At 42.6% G+C, this 21,932-nt stretch overlaps 1 protein-coding gene across 13 annotated transcripts in view; it reads left to right on the top strand.

Moving 5' to 3' along the window:
• The first annotated feature begins 1,158 nt into the window (after positions 1–1,158).
• CADPS (calcium dependent secretion activator) overlaps positions 1,159–21,932 on the top strand; it is a 666,812-nt gene continuing 646,038 nt past the window's right edge. For 3 of the 13 annotated variants that reach the window (XM_073592167.1, XM_073592162.1, XM_073592160.1), the window contains exon 1: positions 1,165–1,756. In XM_073592167.1, coding sequence (XP_073448268.1) covers positions 1,421–1,756 — 336 coding nt within the window. In that variant the 5' untranslated portion in view covers positions 1,165–1,420. Of the gene's footprint in view, positions 1,757–21,932 lie in introns of all 13 variants that reach the window. The other 10 variants (XM_073592165.1, XM_073592159.1, XM_073592158.1 and 7 more) reach the window with 6 other exon arrangements.

Here is a 21,932-nt window from a genome sequence, read left to right as displayed (position 1 = left end):
TCTTACATCTCATACACCCCATTCTCTTACATCTCATACACCCCATTCTCTTACATCTCCTACACCCCATTCTCTTACATCCCCTACACCCCATTCTCTTACATCTCCTACACCCCATTCTCTTACATCCCCTACACCCCATTCTCTTACATCTCCTACACCCCATTCTCTTACATCCCCTACACCCCATTCTCTTACATCTCCTACACCCCATTCTCTTACATCTCCTACACCCCATTCTCTTACATCCTCTACACCCCATTCTCTTACATCTCATACACCCCATTCTCTTACATCTCATACACCCCATTCTCTTACATCTCATACACCCCATTCTCTTACATCTCATACACCCCATTCTCTTACATCTCATACACCCCATTCTCTTACATCTCCTACACCCCATTCTCTTACATCCCCTACACCCCATTCTCTTACATCCCCTACACCCCATTCTCTTACATCCTCTACACCCCATTCTCTTACATCTTCTACACCCCATTCTCTTACATCCCCTACACCCCATTCTCTTACATCTCCTACACCCCATTCTCTTACATCCCCTACACCCCATTCTCTTACATCTCCTACACCCCATTCTCTTACATCTCATACACCCCATTCTCTTACATCCTCTACACCCCATTCTCTTACATCTCCTACACCCCATTCTCTTACATCCTCTACACCCCATTCTCTTACATCTCATACACCCCATTCTCTTACATCTCATACACCCCATTCTCTTACATCTCATACACCCCATTCTCTTACATCTCATACACCCCATTCTCTTACATCTCCTACACCCCATTCTCTTACATCCCCTACACCCCATTCTCTTACATCTCCTACACCCCATTCTCTTACATCCCCTACACCCCATTCTCTTACACCCCATTCTCTCATATTTCTTCCCCCCTCTTTCTCCTCTGACACCCCTTGCCCCCTCATTCTCCTCTCTCTCTTCTCTGCCCCCCTACTCTCCAGTTTCCTCTCCCCCAGCCCCCCCTGTCATCACCCGGTGACCCCCGGACAGGTCACCCCCCTCCTCCTCCTGCGCTCTGAGGATTGATTGGCCGGCGGACAAAGAGGCCAGGCACCATCTGCCGCGGCAGATTCCAGGCACAGCTGATCAATGATCCCCCCCGCTCTCCCCTCCTCCCTCCCCGGCACTATTTTGTCTCTCTCCGCTCGCCTTTCTCCAGTCACAGTGCAGGGGAGGAGAGAGTTAAACACGTAAGCACCGCCGATGCCTAGTCTGCACTTGGCTGCACCACCGCCAGGTCCTCCTGCCTGATCCGGAGCTCTCCTCCCCATCCTCCTCCTCCTCCTCCTCTTCCTCGATCGTTCGCTCGTTCGGATTGTAGTCTCTCCCCCCCGGCAGGACCCCCTCATCGTACACCCCGGAGAGGACACCATGCTGGACCCGTCTTCCAGCGAGGAGGAATCGGATGAGATTGTAGAAGAAGAATGCAAGGAGGTTCTGGCTCCCAGTACCGGGGCCCGGCTCTCCCCCAGCCGGACCAGTGAGAGCTCCGGGGGGCTGCAGCCCAGTAGTAGGAGCAGCAGTGTGCGGCCGTCCAGTCCCAGCCCGTCCGTGGTCAGTGAGAAGGAGAAGGAAGAGCTGGAGAGGCTGCAGAAGGAGGAAGAGGAGAGGAAGAGGAAGCTGCAGCTCTATGTCTTTGTAATGAGATGTATCGCCTACCCCTTCAATGCCAAGCAACCTACCGACATGGCCAGGAGGCAGCAGAAGGTGGGTACCCTACAGGGGGTGATCACTACTGACATTCATAGATGGGGGCAGCAGGAGTGGGGCCTGGGACCTGGACTACCAATTCATGGCAATCATCTATTTGTATTTATTTTTTATTTTGCACCCTCTTTTTTTTTTTTTTTGCCCCCTCTTTGGGGCTCTTAGGTTAGGAGAGTCAATCAATGGGAGCTCCAGAATCACAGCAGCGCCCTCCCATAACCCAGCATCTCCTCCATAGGCGTCACCAACCCCCGGCTCCATGGAACAGCGACACCTACAGGCCGCAGCCGGCACACAGGGGAGGGATGGCTTACTGTCAGCTTTGCTCCAGGATCATTTGTTTATCTGCCATCCAGCAAAAAAAAAAAAAAAAAAAAATTCCATTCATAGAAACAGCCCCCCAACCTTGGCTAATACCCTCTTCTGAGCCGCGCAGTCAGGCCGCCGCTGCGGTGTGCGCTCAGTCAAAAGGCTGGCAGGGGTAATCGATACACCTATGTGCAGCATGCTGGAATGATTGCAGCATCAGTAAATCATGGTGGGCTTTTTCCCCTGGGGGGGTGATATCGTAAGGTTGGGTGACAAAAAAAAACAAAGGCATGCAAAGAGAGGAGAGCAGGCTGCAGGTTGGTCATTGAGGTTTTGCGATATCGTTGTTTCCCCAAAAAAATCATCCGTACACATCCACTACTGAAAGTGACACTCAACTCTGGTTTTAAAAAGAAAAAAAAATATTCTAGTATATATCCTGAACTCAAAAAAAGTATTTTCTATTGCTCTCAGATTCCTCCAAATCTTTAAATTTTGTTTGTTTTTGCTCCTGTGATCTGACGTCCTGTTACAGGGTGTCTTTATTTGTTCTCCATGGTCCCACTGTATGTAGGAATGTAGTCATACTCGCTTACTCATGCATGAGATGGGGTATAGACTATAGACTATGGACTATGGGATGTGGACTAAAGACTTTGGGCTATGGACTATAGGTTATGGGGTATGGGCTATAGGTTATGGGGTATGGACTATAGACTATGGGATATGGACCATGGACTATAGACTATGGGATATGAGGTATGGGATATGGGCTATGGACTATGGGTTATGGAGTATGGGTTATGGAGTATGGACTATAGACTTCAGGGTATGGACTATGGGTTATGGACTATAGGCTATGGAGTTTGGGTTATGAGCTATGGACTTTGGGTTGTGGGCTATTGACTTTGGGTCGTGGGCTATGGACTTTGGGTCGTGGGCTATGGACTTTGGGTTATGGGCTATGGACTTTAGGTTATGGACTATGGACTTTGGGTCGTGGACTATGGACTTTGGGTTGTGGGCTATGGACTTTGGGTCGTGAGCTATGGACTTTGGGTCGTGGGCTATGGACTTTGGGTTGTGGGCTATGGGCTTTGGGTTGTGGGCTATGGACTTTGGGTTGTGGGCTATGGACTTTGGGTTGTGGGCTATGGACTTTGGGTTATGGGCTATGGACTTTGGGTTATGGGCTATGGACTTTAGGTTATGGACTATGGACTTTGGGTTATGGGTTTTGGGCTGTGGACTATGGGTTATGAGCTATGGACTATGGGTTAAAGGAACTGAATTTATTTTCTCTTGAGAAGAGAAAATTAAGGGGGTGGGGGGGGGGGGGGGTTGATCAACATGTACAAATACATAAGTGGTTCATATAGTGAACTTGGTGTCGAGTTATTCACTTTAAGGTCATCACAGAGAACAAGGGGGCACTCTTTACATTTGGAGGAAAAGAGATTTGATCTCCAAATATGGAAAGGCTTCTTCACTGTAAGAGCTGTGAAAATGTGGAATAGAGTCCCTGAAGAGTTGGTTCTGGCCAGCTCAGTAGATTGATTTAAAAAAAAAATTCTGGATTCTTTCCTTAATCTATAATATAACATATATCGTTCCACATAATATAACTGGGTACTAACATTTATAGGTAAAATTGATCCAGGGAATATCCAATTGCCTCTCGGGGGATCAGGAAGGATTTTTTTTTCCTGCTGGAGCAAATTGGATCATGCTTTGTTGGTGTTTTTTTTTTTTTTTTGCCTTCCTCTGGATCAATTGTAGGTATGGGATTGTATGCAAAGGATTGTAAAAATTATATTTTTTGCCCTTTTATTGGTTGAACTAGATGGATTCAGCCAGACTAGCTATGTAACTATGTACCTATGTGGCTATGGGCTGTTGGCTATTGGCTTTGAACTGTTGGCTACAGGATTTGTAGTGTCAATAGAGCATTGCACTTGACAGCTACTAATGTGCATTTCCAGTTCCAAACAAATGGAAGTGAGGTGAAAAGGAAAGCTTTGGGAGCTCACATTATAGGGAGGCAGAGAAACACAGTAAGAAACTATTTAATGAAAAAATGATTACAGGGCTCTTGTGGATGTATATGGATTATTTTTGGAGAATAAAAAAAAAATATCATGTCACTTTAATGGCCCTGTAATCTGCTTTTACTGTCTTTTTCTGCCCCCCTATAATGGCAGCTCTCGGCCATCTCCATTTCCCCCTTGCTTCTATATGTGTAGAATGAGCAGTGCACATTAGTTGTGGTCATGTACACTACTTTCTACATACTACAAATCCCATAGTCCATTGGTCTCCAAACTGTATCCTTTGCTTGCTCTTATCTGGCCCTCAGGGGCACTATTCCTGCCATTGACACCAACAATGGGGCTCTATTACTCCCCCAATACCAAAGATGGGGTACTGTTTACCACCTCTAACACCAGGACAATTTCTACTCCCTCAAGCCTGAAGGACACTAGGGTGGTGCTTTATTTAAAAAGGTTGGAGACCCACCCCACCTATCTCGGGAGTGAGCAAGAGAGGGTGGCTACGTCCTACATACAGTGGGTTCACAGAGAACAAATGTAGCCACCCTCTAACAGGAAGTCAAATCACAGCACCAAAAAAAAAATTTAGAGGGGGACTGAAAGCAATAAAAGGGACTTTTCTGAGTTTAAATATCATACTTTTTTTTTAAATCCAGAGTTAATTGTCACTTTAACATCCCAGCACTGTGGCTTAGTGGTTAGCACTTCTGCCATGCAGCAGCGGGGTTCTTTGATTGAATCCCAGCCTGGACACTATCTGCATGGAGTTTGTATGTACTCCTTGTGCTTGTCCTCTCACATGCCAAGGACATTCTGGTAGGCTCACTGGCTCAGTGGAGTGTGCCCAAGATGGCTGTCTCCCCTGCATTAGGGGTATGGAATCAGCAGGGCATTTAGGTGGCCTGTCTGGGGGTTCTGGTGACCAGCACCAAGGGCATAACTGTAGTTATTATAGACTACATGGCTGCTCTAGGGCTCAGCAGTAAATGGGGCTCACTATGGTCTGGCCCAGAATGGTGGGTAGCATATTGTTATTTTACTGTAGATGAAACAAATGCATTTCATCCAGTTACCTGCATTGCTGCAGAAGCTTTTATGGTGCCACCAGATACTCATTTGGACTGTCACAGGTTTTAGTGACACTTTTGCCTTGTAGTTCTGGGGACCTCAGTCTGTATCCCAACCAGGACACTACCTGCATGGGGGATGCATGTTCATTCACTATGGGGATTTATATAGTGCCTTACGTAATGTGCACTCACATCATAAATTGCCCTCAAGGAGCTTACAATCTAGGCCCTATGGGCTTATTTTTTCTAAAGGCAAACCAGCTCTTCACTTTGCATAGGAAATTGCACTTTGCAAGGGAATTTGTCCCAGAGCTTAGTAAATGAGGTGAAGCTCTGTTGACTTACATGATCCAATCATGTATGGGCAAAATCGCGTCATCCGATATTCTTTTCAGTGTGAAACTTGACCGCATTTACTAAGCTTTGGAGCAGATTTCTTTGCAAAGTGCAACATCCCTTGCAAATAGAACAGTCTATATGCCTTTAGCAAGTCAACCCCATATGTGTATATTATTATTACATTTTAACAGATTCCAATTAACCTACCAGCATGTCAGAGGAAACCCAAAAAAGCACAGGGAGAACATGCAAACTCCATGCAGATAGTGTCCAGGACCAGATCCAGGGACCCTAATGCTGCAAGACAGAAGTACTAACCACTAAGCCACTGTGCCGCCCCATGTTCTCCCATGTACTTTGGTTCCCTCACTCCACAGAGATGCTGCTAGGTTAATTGGCTCTGCCTAAATTGGCTCTAATATGTGTATGAATGTACAAGGGGTCTTCAAAAAGTTTACACACTTTTTTATATTTAACCTTCTTGGGGGTATTCCTGAGTCTGGCTTGGGGTGAATTTTCATTACCAAGAGCGGTAACCCCGAGCCACACTCGGGATCGCATCGCAGGATCCAGGCAAAGTTACTTACCTTGTCCTCAGGATCCTGCGATGTCTCCCCGCTGTGTCTTCTGCCCGATGTACTGTATGCCGGGCTCCGTTCCCTGCGAGTGGGGTGATGCACGGGGACGGCGCCCGGCAGGAAATTCAGAAAGTGCAAAAGACAGAACATATACAGTACACTGTAATGTTACAGTTTACATTACTGTATCAAATTATTCCACCTCCCTTTTGTCCCCAGTGCTTTTTCCAGTGCTCTGCATGCAGTTTTATATTATATATACTGTTCTTTCTGCCTGGAAACTGGAGATTGTCCATGGCAACCAAAAAGTGTTCCTTTTACGTCAAAAGCAGGTTTAGACCAGCTAGAAAACAGCGATAGTAAATTAGAACACTTGCAGAATTGAGCGATAGTGATTTGTGGGGAAAGCCGTCATCAGATACTGAAAGTGACGACAGCGACAATTCTGCAGCTGAGCAAATTTCAGTGGTTTTGAGTCGATTACATTATTGAATACATTTTATTATTATATTATTATTTTTGATATTTTTTTATAGTTATTTATTATATTATAATTCATGATTTTGTGTTTTAAACTTTATCATACCCGGGATGTCTACTAGACTCTTGTTTGGACAGATAAGGTTTATTCCTAAGAATTACAGGAATACAATATAAAAAAGCCAAATTTCCATGCGAAACAATGTACCGCTTTCAGCATCAAAAATCTGACATAATCATACCGTCAGGGAGGTTAATAGAGTTAAAGTGCTGAAAATTTTTGAAGAATCCTGGTATATGTCATTTAGGGACCACAGAGTGTAAGCTCCTGTGTGAAGGCACTGATGTGAATATACAATATGTACAGTGTTGCGTAAATTGTTGGTGATATATAAATACCTCTAATAAAAAATACATAATACAATAATTCTCTGGATGAGATGGAGAGCATCACTTCCCACCTCTTCACCTCATCCAATCAGAGAACACTTTGCATTCATTCAGAAAATGCAAAGCATCCCGTGAATGGAGTGGCCGCCTTTTTGTGTTCATAATGCATCTGGCGGGCCGCTCGGGACAGGAAGCAAATGAAGGTCACTGGAGTAGTGGTATCTACTTGTCTACAGTGATTTCCAGCTTCCAGGGGCATCAGTCAGGTATGGCATGTACATAGATACATTGGTCCAAGCTAGTCCAATGTAACTATGTAAAACATGCTCCCCCCCCCCCCCCCCCCCCCAATAGGATCAATTCTTTTTTACAGCAAAGAGGGGATTTCATCATGTCAGACAGGTGTGTTGTTGCCACATCCCTATTGTCTAACAAGAAAAGAAAATCCCCCTTCGCTGGGACTTTGTAGGCAACAACCACACATGGGTAGATTAGAAAATATATTTTTATTGTGTATATATAAAATAGTTTTATCATGAAATGATCATTTGTTTAAAAAGACATGTCAGAGAATATACATATTACAAAATCAAAAAAGAAAAGACAAAAGACACAACAGGTTACATGATTTGCATGACATGAAAAATTAATTTTACTCTCCGGTACAAAGTAAGCTCCGGTACACAACGCGTTTCTGCTTTAAGCACCTTCGTCAGGGGTATTTAGTAACAGTATATGCAGTTACAGTTTTTTCTTACTACAAAAATAGAAAAAACATATTACAGCAATAAAACATGGAAATTGGCAACCATGGGAGACAAGTAGACGACAGTTACTGTAAGCCACACCTACCATGGTTGTCAATTTCCATGTTTTATTGCTATGATATGTTTTTTCTATTTTTGTAGTAAGACAAAAATAGAAAATACTTTTACCAAATACCCCTGAGGAAGGTGCTTTAACCAGAAACGCGCCGGGTACCGGAGATCGCGCTGTACCGGAGTGTAAAATTTATTTTTCATGACACGCAAATCATGTAACCTGTCATGTTTTTTGTCTTTTCTTTTTTGATTTTGTAATATGTATATTCTCTGACATGTCTTTTTTAAACATATGGTCCTTTCATGATCAAATGATTTTATATATACACAATAAAAACTATATTTTCTAATCTCACCCATGTGTGGTTTGTTGTCTACAAAGTCCCAACAAAGGGGGATTTTCTTTTCTTGTTAATTCTTTTATACAGAACATGTCTCTGTTTTCCCGCTCCTGACATGACTTAGAATATGGAGATGCTGAGATAGTGATTTACTAACAACATAGAAAGTTCCTAGTAGTGAATTTTCACTTTGTCAGGTGAAGTTTCCCTTGAATTAGCTAATGAGGTGAAGCTAAGGGAAAATTCACATTGCAAAGTGAATCTCCTAATCTGCTTTAAATAACCAACTCGAATGTGTCAAGACAGTCTGAGATGTCTATGCCTTGTGCTAGAAAAAAGTGTAGCTAATAATTATTGAAGGAAAATCCACCACTTTGTAACCGTCTAGGAAAACTGACATTTTTTTTTTTTTTTGTGAGTGCAAAGTGTATTGTTACAATTTATTCACCATAAAATATACTTTGTCACACATCAAGGCCTCATGAACACTGGCTTTTTGCCCAGCTCCTCTAAGGCCTCATGTACACTGCTGCTGGTAAACGGACGTTTAGGAGCTGTTGGGCATTTTTTTCAACTGCTCCTGAACTCTCCTCTATGTTATCTTATCAGTACATGTACACAGGTTCATTTATAGTAGTTTCTAGGCAAGTTGCGTTTAGAGGCTTTTTTTTGGAACCCAAAAAAATTCATTCAGAAGCTGTGTTTAGAGGCATTTCAAACGCTAAATGCGGCTACCCGCTTTTAGGTGCGTTTTCATCTAGTATTTTTTAAAGGGAAACTCGTTTTTAAAGGGAAACATTTTATTTATTACTTTTGAGCCTGGAAAATGCTAAAAACACACCAAAAACTCAATTATCACTGCCTGCAAGCTTGATATACCATGTAATATTCCCCTCGTCAGCCAATTATGCTGTACAATAACACAACTTGCTTTACTTGGGCTGAAGTTGAGAGTCACCAACAGACGTTCCTCTAGTGGCACGCTTTTCCTCATGTTGGTGTCCATGCGAACTAGACGGGGTCTAACCTTTTCCAAGAGAACGTCAAAGGTAGCAATTGACATGCTTGTAAAATTAAAAGATTTCTCTGGGTAATTACACAGCTGAACATACATATTGTAAAAGTATCCTGTGGACATGCATTGAGCAATCAATGGATGTGTCCGGTAGCGACCAGCTCTGGTCCTCTCACGCAATTTTCTACGTCTTTGGAGCCTCAGCAAAAGCAACATCAGGAGCATTTCCTCACACATGCTCATCATGGGATCCATATTAACAAACCAGCAAAAAAATAACAGCTAGCTACAAGCACACTGCTTTCTCAGCTGCTATTCACATTGTTCTCTCACAGAATGGCTGAAATGGTTAATAAATACATGTTTTTAGTGCTTGCTAATCATTTGGGAGGGTCTCCTGAGGTTATCTTTAGTAAATGCTCCCGAACAAACGTGGATAAAACATGGCTTGTAAATGCTGCTAAACACACCTTTAAAAACCACTTCCCACCAGGCCACTGCACATAAAAGGCCGGGTTGGCTCTCTCTCCTTCCGAGTGGACGTTCAGGAAAGTCCCTCAGAAGGAGCGGGATCGCGTGCGTATGCTAGGCAATCGGCTCTCCTCTCCTCACACGGAAGTTGTCAGTGAGGAGAGGAGAGGGGATCGCTGCAGCCGGCTGGTGATCAGTGAGTATGAGCTGTTTTTTACAGCTTTTTACTCACTGATCACCGGTCTAGTGTCCCCACACATGTAAAAAAACACAAAGTAAACACACATGTCCCCAAAACACGTCCCCAAAACACATGTCCCCAAAACAAATGTCCCCACACAGTAAAAACACCTGTTCCCCCCACATATGTCCCAGTAAAATCACTTCCCAATGATTATCTGCACACATATGTCCGTGATCACCTGTGCACATCTGTACATGATCATTTGCGTACATCTGTCCGTGATCACATGAACCAATTATTATACACTTAACTGGATTTTTTTTTACCAAAAACATGTAGCAGAATACATTTTGGCTTAAATGTATGACAAAATTCCATTTTATTTGATTTCTTTTAAAATAGAAAGAAGAAAATATTGTTTTTTTTTTTTTGTTTTTTTTTTTAAATTTCCGCTCTTTTTTTGCTTATATCGCAAAAAACAAAAAACAGAGTTGTGAATAAACACCACCAAAAGAAAGCTCTATTTATGTGAACAAAATGCAAAATGATAAAAATTTAATTTGGGTACAGTGTAGCATGACCGCGTAATTGTCATTGAAAGTGCGAGAGTGCTGAAAGCTGAAAATTGGTCTGGGGAGGAAGGGGGTGAAAGTGCCCGGTATTGAGTTGGTTAAATGTGGATTACTAGCTGTGATGTTTCAGCGTTCAGGAGAAGTTGAAAAACGTCCCGTGTACATGAAGCCTTATGCCGCGTACACACGGTCGGACTTTTCGTCTACAAAAGTCCGACAGCCTGTCCGACATACTTCCGACGTACCTTCGGCGGACTTGCGGCAGACTTTCTTACGAACGGACTTGCCTACACACGACCACACAAAAGTCCGACGGATTCGTACGTGATGACGTACACCGGACTAAAATAAGGAAGTTCATAGCCAGTAGCCAATAGCTGCCCTAGCATGGGTTTTTGTCCGTCGGACTAGCACACAGACGAGCGGATTTCGGGGTCCGTCGTAGTTACGACGTAAAGATTTGAAGCATGTTTCAAATCTAAAGTCCGTCGGATTTGAGGCTAAAAAAGTCCGTTGAAAGTCCGGAGAAGCCCACACACGATCGGATTACCAGCCAGCTTTAGTCCGTCAGCGTCCGTTGGACTTTTGTAGACGAAAAGTCCGACCGTGTGTACGCGGCATTAGAGCTGTTGGGCATATTTTACAACTGCTCCTAAATTCTCTCCTTTATGTTATCTTATCAGTACATGTACACAGGGTCGTTTATAGTCTTTTCTAGGCAGTTGCGTTTAGAGGCTTTTTTTGGAAAGCAAAAAAATGAGTTCAGACGCTGAGTTTAGAGGCATTTCAAGCACCAAACGCTTCTAAACGCGGCTGAATGTGGTAACCCGTGTTTAGCCGCGTTTCGTTTACAGGCATTTTTCGTTTTTGGCTATTTTGAAAAATTTTTTTTTTAAAGACCCTTCTAAACGTAAACGGCGCTAACGCGGCATGTAAACGCGGCAAAACGGATTTTTAAACGTGGGTTACTATCTGTCAAGTTAAATCGTTCAGGAGAGGTTGTAAAAATGTCCCGTGTACATTAAACCTAAGGCCTCATGTACACAGGGCACTTGAAAACCTTTTCTGAACGCTGGACACTTGACAGCTGGAAACCGACGGTGGAAAAAATGTCCGTTTTACAGCTTTTTTATGCGAGTTTAGCAGTGGTTAGAAGCGTTTTTTTTAAAGATAATCTCAGGAGACCCTCCCAAATATCCACAATGCATGAAAAACAAATACATTATTAACTATTTCAGCCATTCTATGAGAGAAGAGAGAGCAGTGTGCTTGTAGATAGCTGTCTTATGTTTTGTGTTTTCACTATGGATCCCATCATGAGTGTGTGTGAGGAAATGCTCCTGATGTTGCTGAGGCTTGGAAGACATAGAAAATTGCGCCCATCTATTGATGCAGGGAACAGCATGTAGCGAAATTTGCGTTCTTTTTCAACATTTTTCTATATTCTAAAATTATCTGAATTTTTTTTTCCCTTTAAAAAAGCTTATAAACGCAAACACGCATAAAGGCGGTTACAAGTATTTGGCGTTTGAAATGCCAGTAAACGACAGTCCTAAACGCAATTTTCCTGCTTTCAAAAAATGCCTGTAACCTCAACTGACTTTAAACTACTATAAGAGCCCTTTCACACCGAGGCGCTTCTAAACTGCCCATAAAACGCTGATCGCTTTTGCAGCACTTTTCAGGTGTTTTTTAGGCGCTTTTGAGGCATTTGCAGTGCGCTTTTTAGAGGACACATGACTCCAAAACGGCTCCACAAACCATTTTGAGGCGCCTTTGAAGCTCTTCTCAGGCTTTTCTCATTCTTTTCAGTGGACAGGGGTGTTTTTGAGGCGCATTTTTTAACTCTCCAAAGATGCTGCATGTGGGATTTTTTTCACCGCACTGCCAGCGCACCGCCCCAGTGTGAAAACATTCATTGATTTTAATGGGAAGCATTTTTTGTGAGCCTTTCAGGTGCTTTTTTTTTAACACCAAAGCGCTTGAAAAACTCCTCAGTGTGAAAGAGCTCTAAACAACTGAGTGTACATGTACACATAAGATAAAATAGAGGAGAGCTCAGGAGCTGCTGGAAAAAACGCCCAACTGCTCCTAAATTTCAGATTAGCAGCTGTAGTGTACATGAGGCGCTCCCAAAACGCCCTGCCCATTAAAATGAATGGGCAGCGCTGCAACACGGGTGCTTTGAACACTTTATGTGGCCGCTAGCGGGGGTTAAAAGCGGCCGAAAAGCGCCGCTAAAACGACGGTAAAGCGCCGTTTTACCGCTAACGCAGCCGTGTGTGAAAGGGGTCTTAAAGAGATTGTAAAGTCAGAAGGTTTTTTTATCTTAATGTATTCTATGCATTAAGATAAAAAGCCTTCTGTGTGCAGCAGCCTCTCCAGCACCCCCCTAAACCCCTTTCACACTGAGGTGCTTTTCAGGTGCGTTCACGCTAAAAAAAGCGCCTGAAAAGCTCACATAAAACTATTTCCATTAAAATCAATGAATGCTTTCACACTGGGGCAGTGCGCTGGCAAGCGATGAAAAAACGCCCCTCTCCATCGAAATGAATGGAAAGCTCTTCAAAAGCACCTGAAAAGCTCTTCAAAAGCTCTCAGAGTTTTACTGCCAGCTTAGAAGCACCTAGTCAAAACATCACCACACAATTAAAAAGCACTCCCTAGGCACACATTTAACCCTTTGATTGCCCCTGATGTTAACCCCTCCCCTGCCAGTGTCATTAGTACAGTGACAGTGCATTTTTTTTTTTAGCAGCGATCACTGCAATAATCTCACTGGTGCCCAGAAAGTGTCAGTTAGGTGTTTGATTTGTTCACCGCAATGTCCTGCTAAAAATCACTGATCGCCCCATTACTAGTAAAAAAAAATAAAAATTCTGTAAATCTATCCCATAGTTTGTAGACGCTATAACTTTTGTGATTGTAAATCACAATTCAGGCACACATTTAACCCTTTGGTCGCCCCTGATGTTAACCCCTTCCCTGCCAGTGTCATTAGTACAGTGCCAGTGCATATTTTTAGCACTGATCACTGTTAGTGTCACTGGTCCCCAAAAAAGTATCAAAAGTGTCAGTTAGGTGTCCCGACTGTCCGCTGCACATAAATAAATCTATCCCATATTTTGTAGACGCTATAACTTTTGCGAAAACCAATCAATATATGCTTATTGGGATTTTTTTTTTACCAGAAATGTAGCAGAATACATATTGGCCTAAATTTATAAATAAATTAGATTTTTTTAACATTTTTTATTGGATATGTTTGATAGCATAAAGTAAAAAAAAAAATATATGTATATATATATATATATATATATATTTTTTTTTTTTTTTTTATTTAAATTGTCAGTATTTTTTTGTTTATAGCACAAAAAATAAAAACCACAGAGATGATCAAATACCACCAAAAGAAAGCTCTATTTGTGGGAAAAAAGGACAACGATTTTATTTGTGTACAGCGTTGCACGAACGCGCAATTCTCAGTTAAAGTAACGCAGTGCTATATCGCAAAAAATGAGCTTCTGCACATCCACTAAGCTCTGGAGCAACTGCACTTTGCAAAAAATACCCAATCACATGCAAGGAAAATTAAAAACAAGCATTTTTGCTTGCACATTATTGGATGATGGAAGTCAGCAGAGCTTCTGCTCATTTATTAAGCTGGAGGACAACTGCACTTTGGAAAGTGCACAGTCTATTTGCCTTTAGTAAATAAACCCCAAAGTGTGAACTGGGGCTAATGGTAAATCTGAATTTTGAAGACACACTGGGGTGGATTTACTAAAGGCAAATAGACTGTGTACTTTGAAAGTGCAGTTGCTCCATAGCTTAGTAAATGAAGGGAAGCTCTGCTGACCATTTAACCATCTTCCAATCATGTTTTTTCATTCCCTTGCATGTGATTGGCTATTCTTTGCAAAGTGAAGCTCATTTACTAAGCTCTAGAGCAGCTGCACTTGCAAAGTTCACAGTCTGTTTGCCTTTAGTATATCCACCCCTATATACATTGAGAAATTGTTGTGTATTGATAATAAAAGAAGCCTGTTTTGCAAAGCATAGATTACATTGACTCTTTGGTGGCCATAACTTGGTGGTCCTACATCTCCATGTCTGGCTCTCCAGAAAAGCTTCTCTGGCAGAGCCTCAGAGCCGGTGAAGGTGGCTGTGTATGATGGAAACTGGCAGGCCTCAGTACACGACTTAACAATACATCAAAGACCCCAGCCTGGGATTGGCGCATCCCCAGCCTTTGCGGCGCTGCCTTTGATTCTTTGACATTAAAGGAAGCCCAAGCAGACCCCTCGCAGATAGACAACCATGGAGTTCACTTGTGGCTGAAAGATGTACCCAAGGATTAAACCACAGGGGCGGTCATTTCATCTCATTCCATTGCTGTTTTATTTGGTTTGTTATTGGGAATCATATGGTACATAGCATCCATTGAACCAGGACAAGCTTGTTTACTAACAAGAATTATATTGTTGGCCCTAGCAACCAATCAGAATCAGCTTTTGGTGGTTACAGTCCATGTGAACCATAACTGAATGACATTTTGTTTGCTAAAGCACTGTATATCAAAAACATTATCATTTTATAGCAATTATTTATTAAAATACTTATTTTTCAGATTTTTTTTTTTATATATATATATATCTATTCATGCATCTCAGTGCTGCTGATGTATTGCTACCTTGTTGTAGCCACTTCTTGCTCACCTGCAATCCAGAAACACTAAACAATGAACAAAAAAAAAAAGAGGGTAACCTAGCGTGTTACCTTTATATACCATTTATTAGTAAAATAGAACAAGTGTTCTAGTCACAAACTAATGTATATATACATCATCATCAACTAGAAAATGCATTTCCTGGGGAAAATACGTGGGAATGCTGAATAGCCGAGATGCTAAAAAGGCCCCCATCAAAACTTCCCCCATCATAGTGCCATCAAAACTGCCCCATCAAAACGGCCCCATCAAAACGGCCCCATCATATTGCCACCATCAAAACTACCCCATCAAAACTGCCCCCATCAAAACTGCCCCATCATATTGCCACCATCAAAACTGTTCCATCAAAATTGTCCCCATCAAAACTGCCCCATCAAAACTGCCCCATCATATTGCCACCATCAAAACTGCCCCATCAGAATTGCCCCATCAAAACTGCCCCATCAGAATTGCCCCATCAAAACTGGCCCATCATATTACCCCCCATCAAAACTGCCCCATCAGAATTGCCCCATTAAAACTGGCCCATCATATTACCACCATCAAAACTGCCCCATCAGAATTGCCCCATCAAAACTGCCCCATCAGAATTGCCCCATCAAAACTGCCCCATCATATTCCTCTATTATAAAGCAGTACATGGTGTGTCTGTCCCCTCCCCCGGGCTCTGTAATCAGAGCTGAGATGCTCCAGCCACCTCCCCCCTTGTGTATAACAGAAGCTTTGATAACCATGGCAACAAAACCAGCACAGTACACTCTGATTAATGGCTAAAATTTCCTGAAATGACCACTAAACAAACAGCTTTTTCACAAAAACTGTAAAAGATATCAAACTGAAAAGATATAGCCAGATAGCTGAATATTTTGTGAACATTTTAAAGTTTGTTTGGCGTCGGTAGGTGAAAGTATGAAGGAGCTGAAACTTTTGGGAGCGGAAGAAGATTTTAAGGATCTGAAGCATGCTCCTATTGACTTCAATGTTAAAAAAAAGTGTTAAAAAGCTTAATATTTTAAAAAGTATAAATAGTAGAAAAAAAGTTGAAAAAGTCCCATCATCAGCTGAAAGAGACAAACATTTTAATAGTTGAATGGTTTTAATAGCTGAAAGTATGCAGAAGTTACGCAGAGCCAAAAAACGTACGGAATAAAATTAAATAATAAAATTAAAAATAAATAAAATCGAATAACAATAGTGGGACTGCTAAAGCAGTCCCACTAATAAAATCCAGGAACAGAAACGCCAGAACCACTGCACAAATCTCCAATCACAGGAAGGAGCCATGTAAGTCTGAAAAGGCTAACGCGTTTCGAGGGATAGCCTCTCTTTTTCAGAACCCCTAGGTGCTGTGGTGGCTTTCCCTTCTGAACATCTACCACAGGGGTTTGTTCTCTTGGATGAGGATCACAATATCACCGCCTCACCTTTCCACCCTGGCCAATCGGAGAACACTGTGCATTCATTAAGAAAATACAAGGTGTTCACTGAATGGTGCCTGTGCCAAGCAAGTAACCTCCTGTGTTCATTAAGCAGCACAGCAGTCACTTGGCACGGGACCCGGAAGCTAGCGGCCATCATTGCAGTAGTGGTGCCAGCTTCAAAAGGGATTGGCCAGGTATGACGTATACTAAGCTCCCTAAACAGAGAGCTGGTGGCTGTCAGTCACCACTGTCTGCTGTGCTCCCCCCACGCTCACTGGAGTGTTGGGCTGTGGAGGGGGCTGGAGCAGCTGGTTTAGGCTCTTAGCGGCTTGCTGAGAGGCTGTGCTGGGTGTCGGTCCAGACATGTGGGAGGATCCCAACCCGTTATTTTGCCAGAGCCTGGACACCGTCTCTGTGACGTCAGCGGACAGCGTATTTCAGCCCACTGTCTGCTGAAAACAGGTCACAGGTATGCAGAACGAACTGATCTCCTATGATCTACAGGAGAAGTACAGCCAAACTAGCTTTGGCTGTATTTCTTTACCTTCATCCAAGCTGGAACAATGTAACTATGCAAAACCTTAGCCTTAACAGTTACCTATTATACTGTACTTCTATTAAATTAAATAAGAATGGCTCATAATCAAGAATAGTTCATAATCTAATTTTCTCACAATCTAATTAGCATCTTAGCTATAATTTACCAACCCGACTATTTGTGGAAAAGCTTCCTGAGGCTTACTTTTTGAAAATTGTGAACTGAGCAGCCAGGCAATTTGCGTACTTTTAGAGCTGTGAGAATAATGTAAAACACTTGCTGATTGGTTACTGTTGGGTACTGTACAAGACACACTATCCCTCATCTCATTCAATAATCCTCAATGCTTTTCCAGCAAAGAAAATGTGGTTATTGTTACAGCGTCTGAACGAGTCCTGTTGTATGATGTCTACTTTTATACTATACTATGCTATGTGTGCAGATCCTTCCACAGAGTCTGTTTTTCTAATTATTCAGAAGAGATAAGGGTTGACCTACTGTTAAAGAGTTAAACATGGTAGCCAATCAGCTTTTAAACTAAGCTTGTTCAATTAAGCTTTGACAATAAAACCTGTAAGCTGATTGGTTTCTATGCAGAGCTGCACCAGATTTTACACTCTACAGTTTTAGTAAATCCCCCCTTGTGTTAGATACCTGAGATTGCTTTCCATCTGATTCTGGTGGTGTCTGTATCTTCTTAGCTACAAATGTTCCCAGACAATTGATCCTTCTATTCTTCATACCTGGTGTGAGGGCAATAAAGGGATTGAACAATATTCTGATCAGTTGTTCGTCATTGAATTATATGTAAACCCAATCACTAAGATCATATGGATGCTTTAACATGTTAAAGTAATTTTAAAAGTAATTTTCAGTATTTTTATATCTGTAGCTTTCATTAAAAGTAATACCTGGTGATCCTGCCATGAAGGTTCTTGATCATGAACTTACTGTTGCAGGCAGCCATTCTCAACCAGGGTTTCCGTGGAATCTTGAGGTTCCTCCAAAGGTTGTTATGGGCTCCCCAAGCTGTGGCTAGGTTCTGTTGAACGCAAGGGTTCCTCCAGAGGTTGCTAGGGGGTCCTCATCCCTGCAAAAATTAAAAGCCAGCAGCTACACATACTGCAGCTGCTAACTTTTAATAACAAGACACTTATCTATCCTGGAGTCCAGCGATGTGGGCACCGCAGCTGATGTTTTCATCAGCTGTCGGGTGCTGCCGCTGCCATTGCGGGTAGGGGAACTCGGCAGTGTAGCATTATGGCTTCACGCTGGGTCCTTTCTGCGCATGCACGAGGCCCCGCTGCGATCTCCTACTGGCCCGGTGGTGGGTGAAGGAGGAGGAGGGAGCCGAGCCTCTGACGTAATTCACCACGGCCCAGACTCCCGAAAGTGTGGAAAGGATACCCGTCAAAGACAGGTGTCCGCTCCCCCGAAAAGGTGCCAAATGTAGCACCGGAGGAGGGAGGAGACAAAAGAGTGGAAGTTACACTTTTGGGTGAAACTCCGCTTTAACCCATTAGCGTTGGCGCCTACCGGCCCTTTAGGAGGTTTCAGATGCCGGGAGGCGGAGGCAGGCATTCGGGTCTTGTGACTGCTGTGATTGACTGTCACAGCGGTCACATCATTGGAAAAATCCCAATTGCAACTATGCATTGGGAGCTTACTGACCCCCACCAGCTACCATGCTGGGAGTGTGCACGAAGCGTGCTCTCAGCAAGGCAGGTAGTTTACACAGGGCCACATATATACGGCCGCTCTGCCTTAAGGCCCACCCAGCAAAAGGCTGCATATACTGTTGGCGCCAAGGAGTTGAGCTGAGCTGTGGTCTGCATACTGTAGGTGAAGAGTCAGTGCCACTGGGCATAGCTAGCTGCAGCTGCATGACACCAACAATCTTTTTAACTGTCTTTGAAGGTGGCATTCTGACCACCATAAGAGGAACATTCTTCCCACTAGCCACCAATGTAAAGGACATATTTCCCACTCAGCACCAATGAATTGGTTTTTAGAAGGCTTCCCTGAGATCGGAAAATTATTTCAAGGGTTCCTCTGGGTCTAAAAGGTTGTGAAAGGCTGGTTTAGGGTGACAAGAAACAGTCCGTGTCTCCCAACAGTTCTACTGCTTTTTTTACCTTTTTTAGGGGCTTCCATAAAAGACAGCAAATGCTGTTTTATCACACATTATGCAGGCATTGTCACTGTTTTACCGCACATTATGCAGGCATTGTCACTGTTTTACCGCACATTATGCAGGCATTGTCACTGCCAAAATTTACAATGTGGCCCTTGTACTGAAAAGTTTGGAGTCCTCTGGTGTAGACCATAAATTATGGTTTACACCAGGGAATCACAAGCTCATTTTTATCCCACCTATATATGTAATAACACAAACCAGCTACAGAGGAAAACGCGCATGGATTGGATTTACACAGACACACAGAGGCACACCTCCAGCTCTGCAGGTCTCATTGGCCCTCTTATGACTCACCCCCCCCCTTCTTGGCAAACTCCCATGAGAGTTAGAGAGAGAGCTGTGCCTAGGCTAATGACCAGACAAGAAACAGGAAGTGGGCTGTATAAGGTATTTACTGGCAGAAAAAACTGTTTTTCGACGTTAAAACAACAAGGGCAGAAGATTTAATAGATGGAAAGATGAAAAAATGACTGAAGTTCCGCTCTAAACAAAGGATGAAAAAGAGGTGGAAACAATTATTTAACTTTTTTTGGCAAATGTTTATTAGGGTTTACAACTTCTTTAACTGTGGGGTTTTTGTTCCTTGCATTATTATCCTATATAATTAATGGCATCTAAGCCATAGTCTCAGCAAATTTAGATGCTCTTCTTGTTCAATAATCTTAGGCTGGCCATACATCATACAGTTTTCTCATACAATTCTCCTTTAGATTTACCAAAATCACATATTATGAGGTCAAACCTAAACACTTTCAATTGGTATGCAATCGGGCAGGCTCTTGCACTACACAGTTGAAGATAAATCTAAAGGAAGTTGAATAAGAAAATTGTATAATGTGTTGGGCAGCCTTGCTTCATGCATTAGTTAAAAAGATGCAGCATTGAATCAGTTTTTTAAGGGAAAACCTGTTCTGAAAAAAGGTAGGCTGCCATTGTTGAGCTCTCCTTCTGAAATTGCTACCTACCTGGACGTCATGTTTAATATTAGCCTAATATTCTTGCTAGTTTCAACTAGAAAAAAAGAGACAATAAAGAGTAACCAGCATTTTTTGGTGCAATTCAGCAATGGCTAACTTCTTTTAAAGTGGACCTTTAGAATGAATGGCACCACAAAGCACTGCACCGCTGATCACGTGTTACCTTGTGTTGGGGTAACAACTGGTAAAAAATGTGAAGCCTAAAGCCAAACTTAAACTTCTCAGTACAGAGAGCAGTGCTAAAATGTAAAATGGAACAGCGAATAGCATCAAAACAGATTTTAAGTATCAGAAATGTTGAGTATAATCAAGTATGGTTGGCTGCTAAGGGCTATGTAATTTTCTATCTGGATGTTGAGAGAAGTAAATATGCATGTGAATATAGCTAAGCCTGCATGGGGTTATTTACTAAAAACTGAAGAGTGCAGGATCTGGTACAACTCTGCATAGAACGCTGAAGTTAGAAGCTGATTGGCTACCATGCATAGCTGCACCAGATTTTGAGTGCACCAGTTTTAGTAAATCTACCCCATGTCTCATTGTGTGTTTGATGCCAGGGTTATGTAAGGAATGCTAATATAGTAATATCTTGTAGCATTTCAGTTATGACGAAACTATCTAGGTCAGACTGACCTATACCTATTTTATAGGTTGTACCAGCCAAGAATGTGACAGGTAATAATGTGTTGTCTTTCAGCAGTTAGAGAAATAGATATTCCAGCATGACTTGTCAATGTCAATTCTTTACTAGACTAAAGCTGGTCATAGATGGATCGTTTTTTTTTTTTGTTTGTTTTTTTTATCAGCCCGCCAGCTAATCGAAGTAAAAACATACGGATTCCCTAATCCACACGTTCAAGGTGGATGGAGGGATCTTCCGCTCTGTTCTGTTTTATGCTGACAGCGGGGACTCCTCTGCTGTCTGAATACACTGATCAGTGCTACAGTCAATTGGCTGCAAAGCATAATCAGAGGAAAATATTTCAACATTCCTGTTCTAGAAAAACTGATCATTTGACTTTTCTGTAGTGGGAACGGCCATAGATGGATCTAAATTTGGTTGGACCCTGCTGCTGAACCAGTTGAATTTTGATCCATCTATTGCCAGCTTTAAGATTGAGTTGCCTAGAGCTGTAGATCATAATAAGAGTATATATACAGTACATACAACTTAACTGTGTCTCATTTGAAACCAATTTCCATCCATCTTTTGTCCATAGGTTTTACTTTTTCAAGTCTCACATATTCATCAGTATAAATATAAGTGCTTATTAACTACAATGATTTACATTTGCTTCAGCAAACTAGAGGTTCCGCTCCAGGATCCTTCATCCCAGTTCGGTGACTCACACTGTGGGTGCTGGTTGAGGAGAGCTGTCCTAGCTCAGTGCAATAAATCCAGCAAAACAAATGTCTTGATCGCCACCCAACAGCATGTCTGATGGTCACTTGTGTAAAAGCAGCCTCAGTCCAGCTCCATCCAGACATGTTTCGCCCCACCCACGGGGCTTAGTCATAAATTCATGAGCCGTGACTAAGCCCCATGGGCGGGGTGTGGCATGTCAGGGGGCGTAGTTTGGATGGAGCTGGGCTGAGGCTGATTTTTCTCAAGTGACTGTCAGGCATGCTGGTGTGCGGCGTCCGGGACGTCTTTTTTACTGATTTACATTCCTTTAATTGCATTTTAGAT

The sequence above is a fragment of the Aquarana catesbeiana genome, linkage group LG07, assembly GCF_042186555.1.
Source record: "Aquarana catesbeiana isolate 2022-GZ linkage group LG07, ASM4218655v1, whole genome shotgun sequence".
Classification (NCBI taxonomy): domain Eukaryota; kingdom Metazoa; phylum Chordata; class Amphibia; order Anura; family Ranidae; genus Aquarana; species Aquarana catesbeiana.
This window is presented reverse-complemented; position numbering and strand designations above follow the sequence as displayed.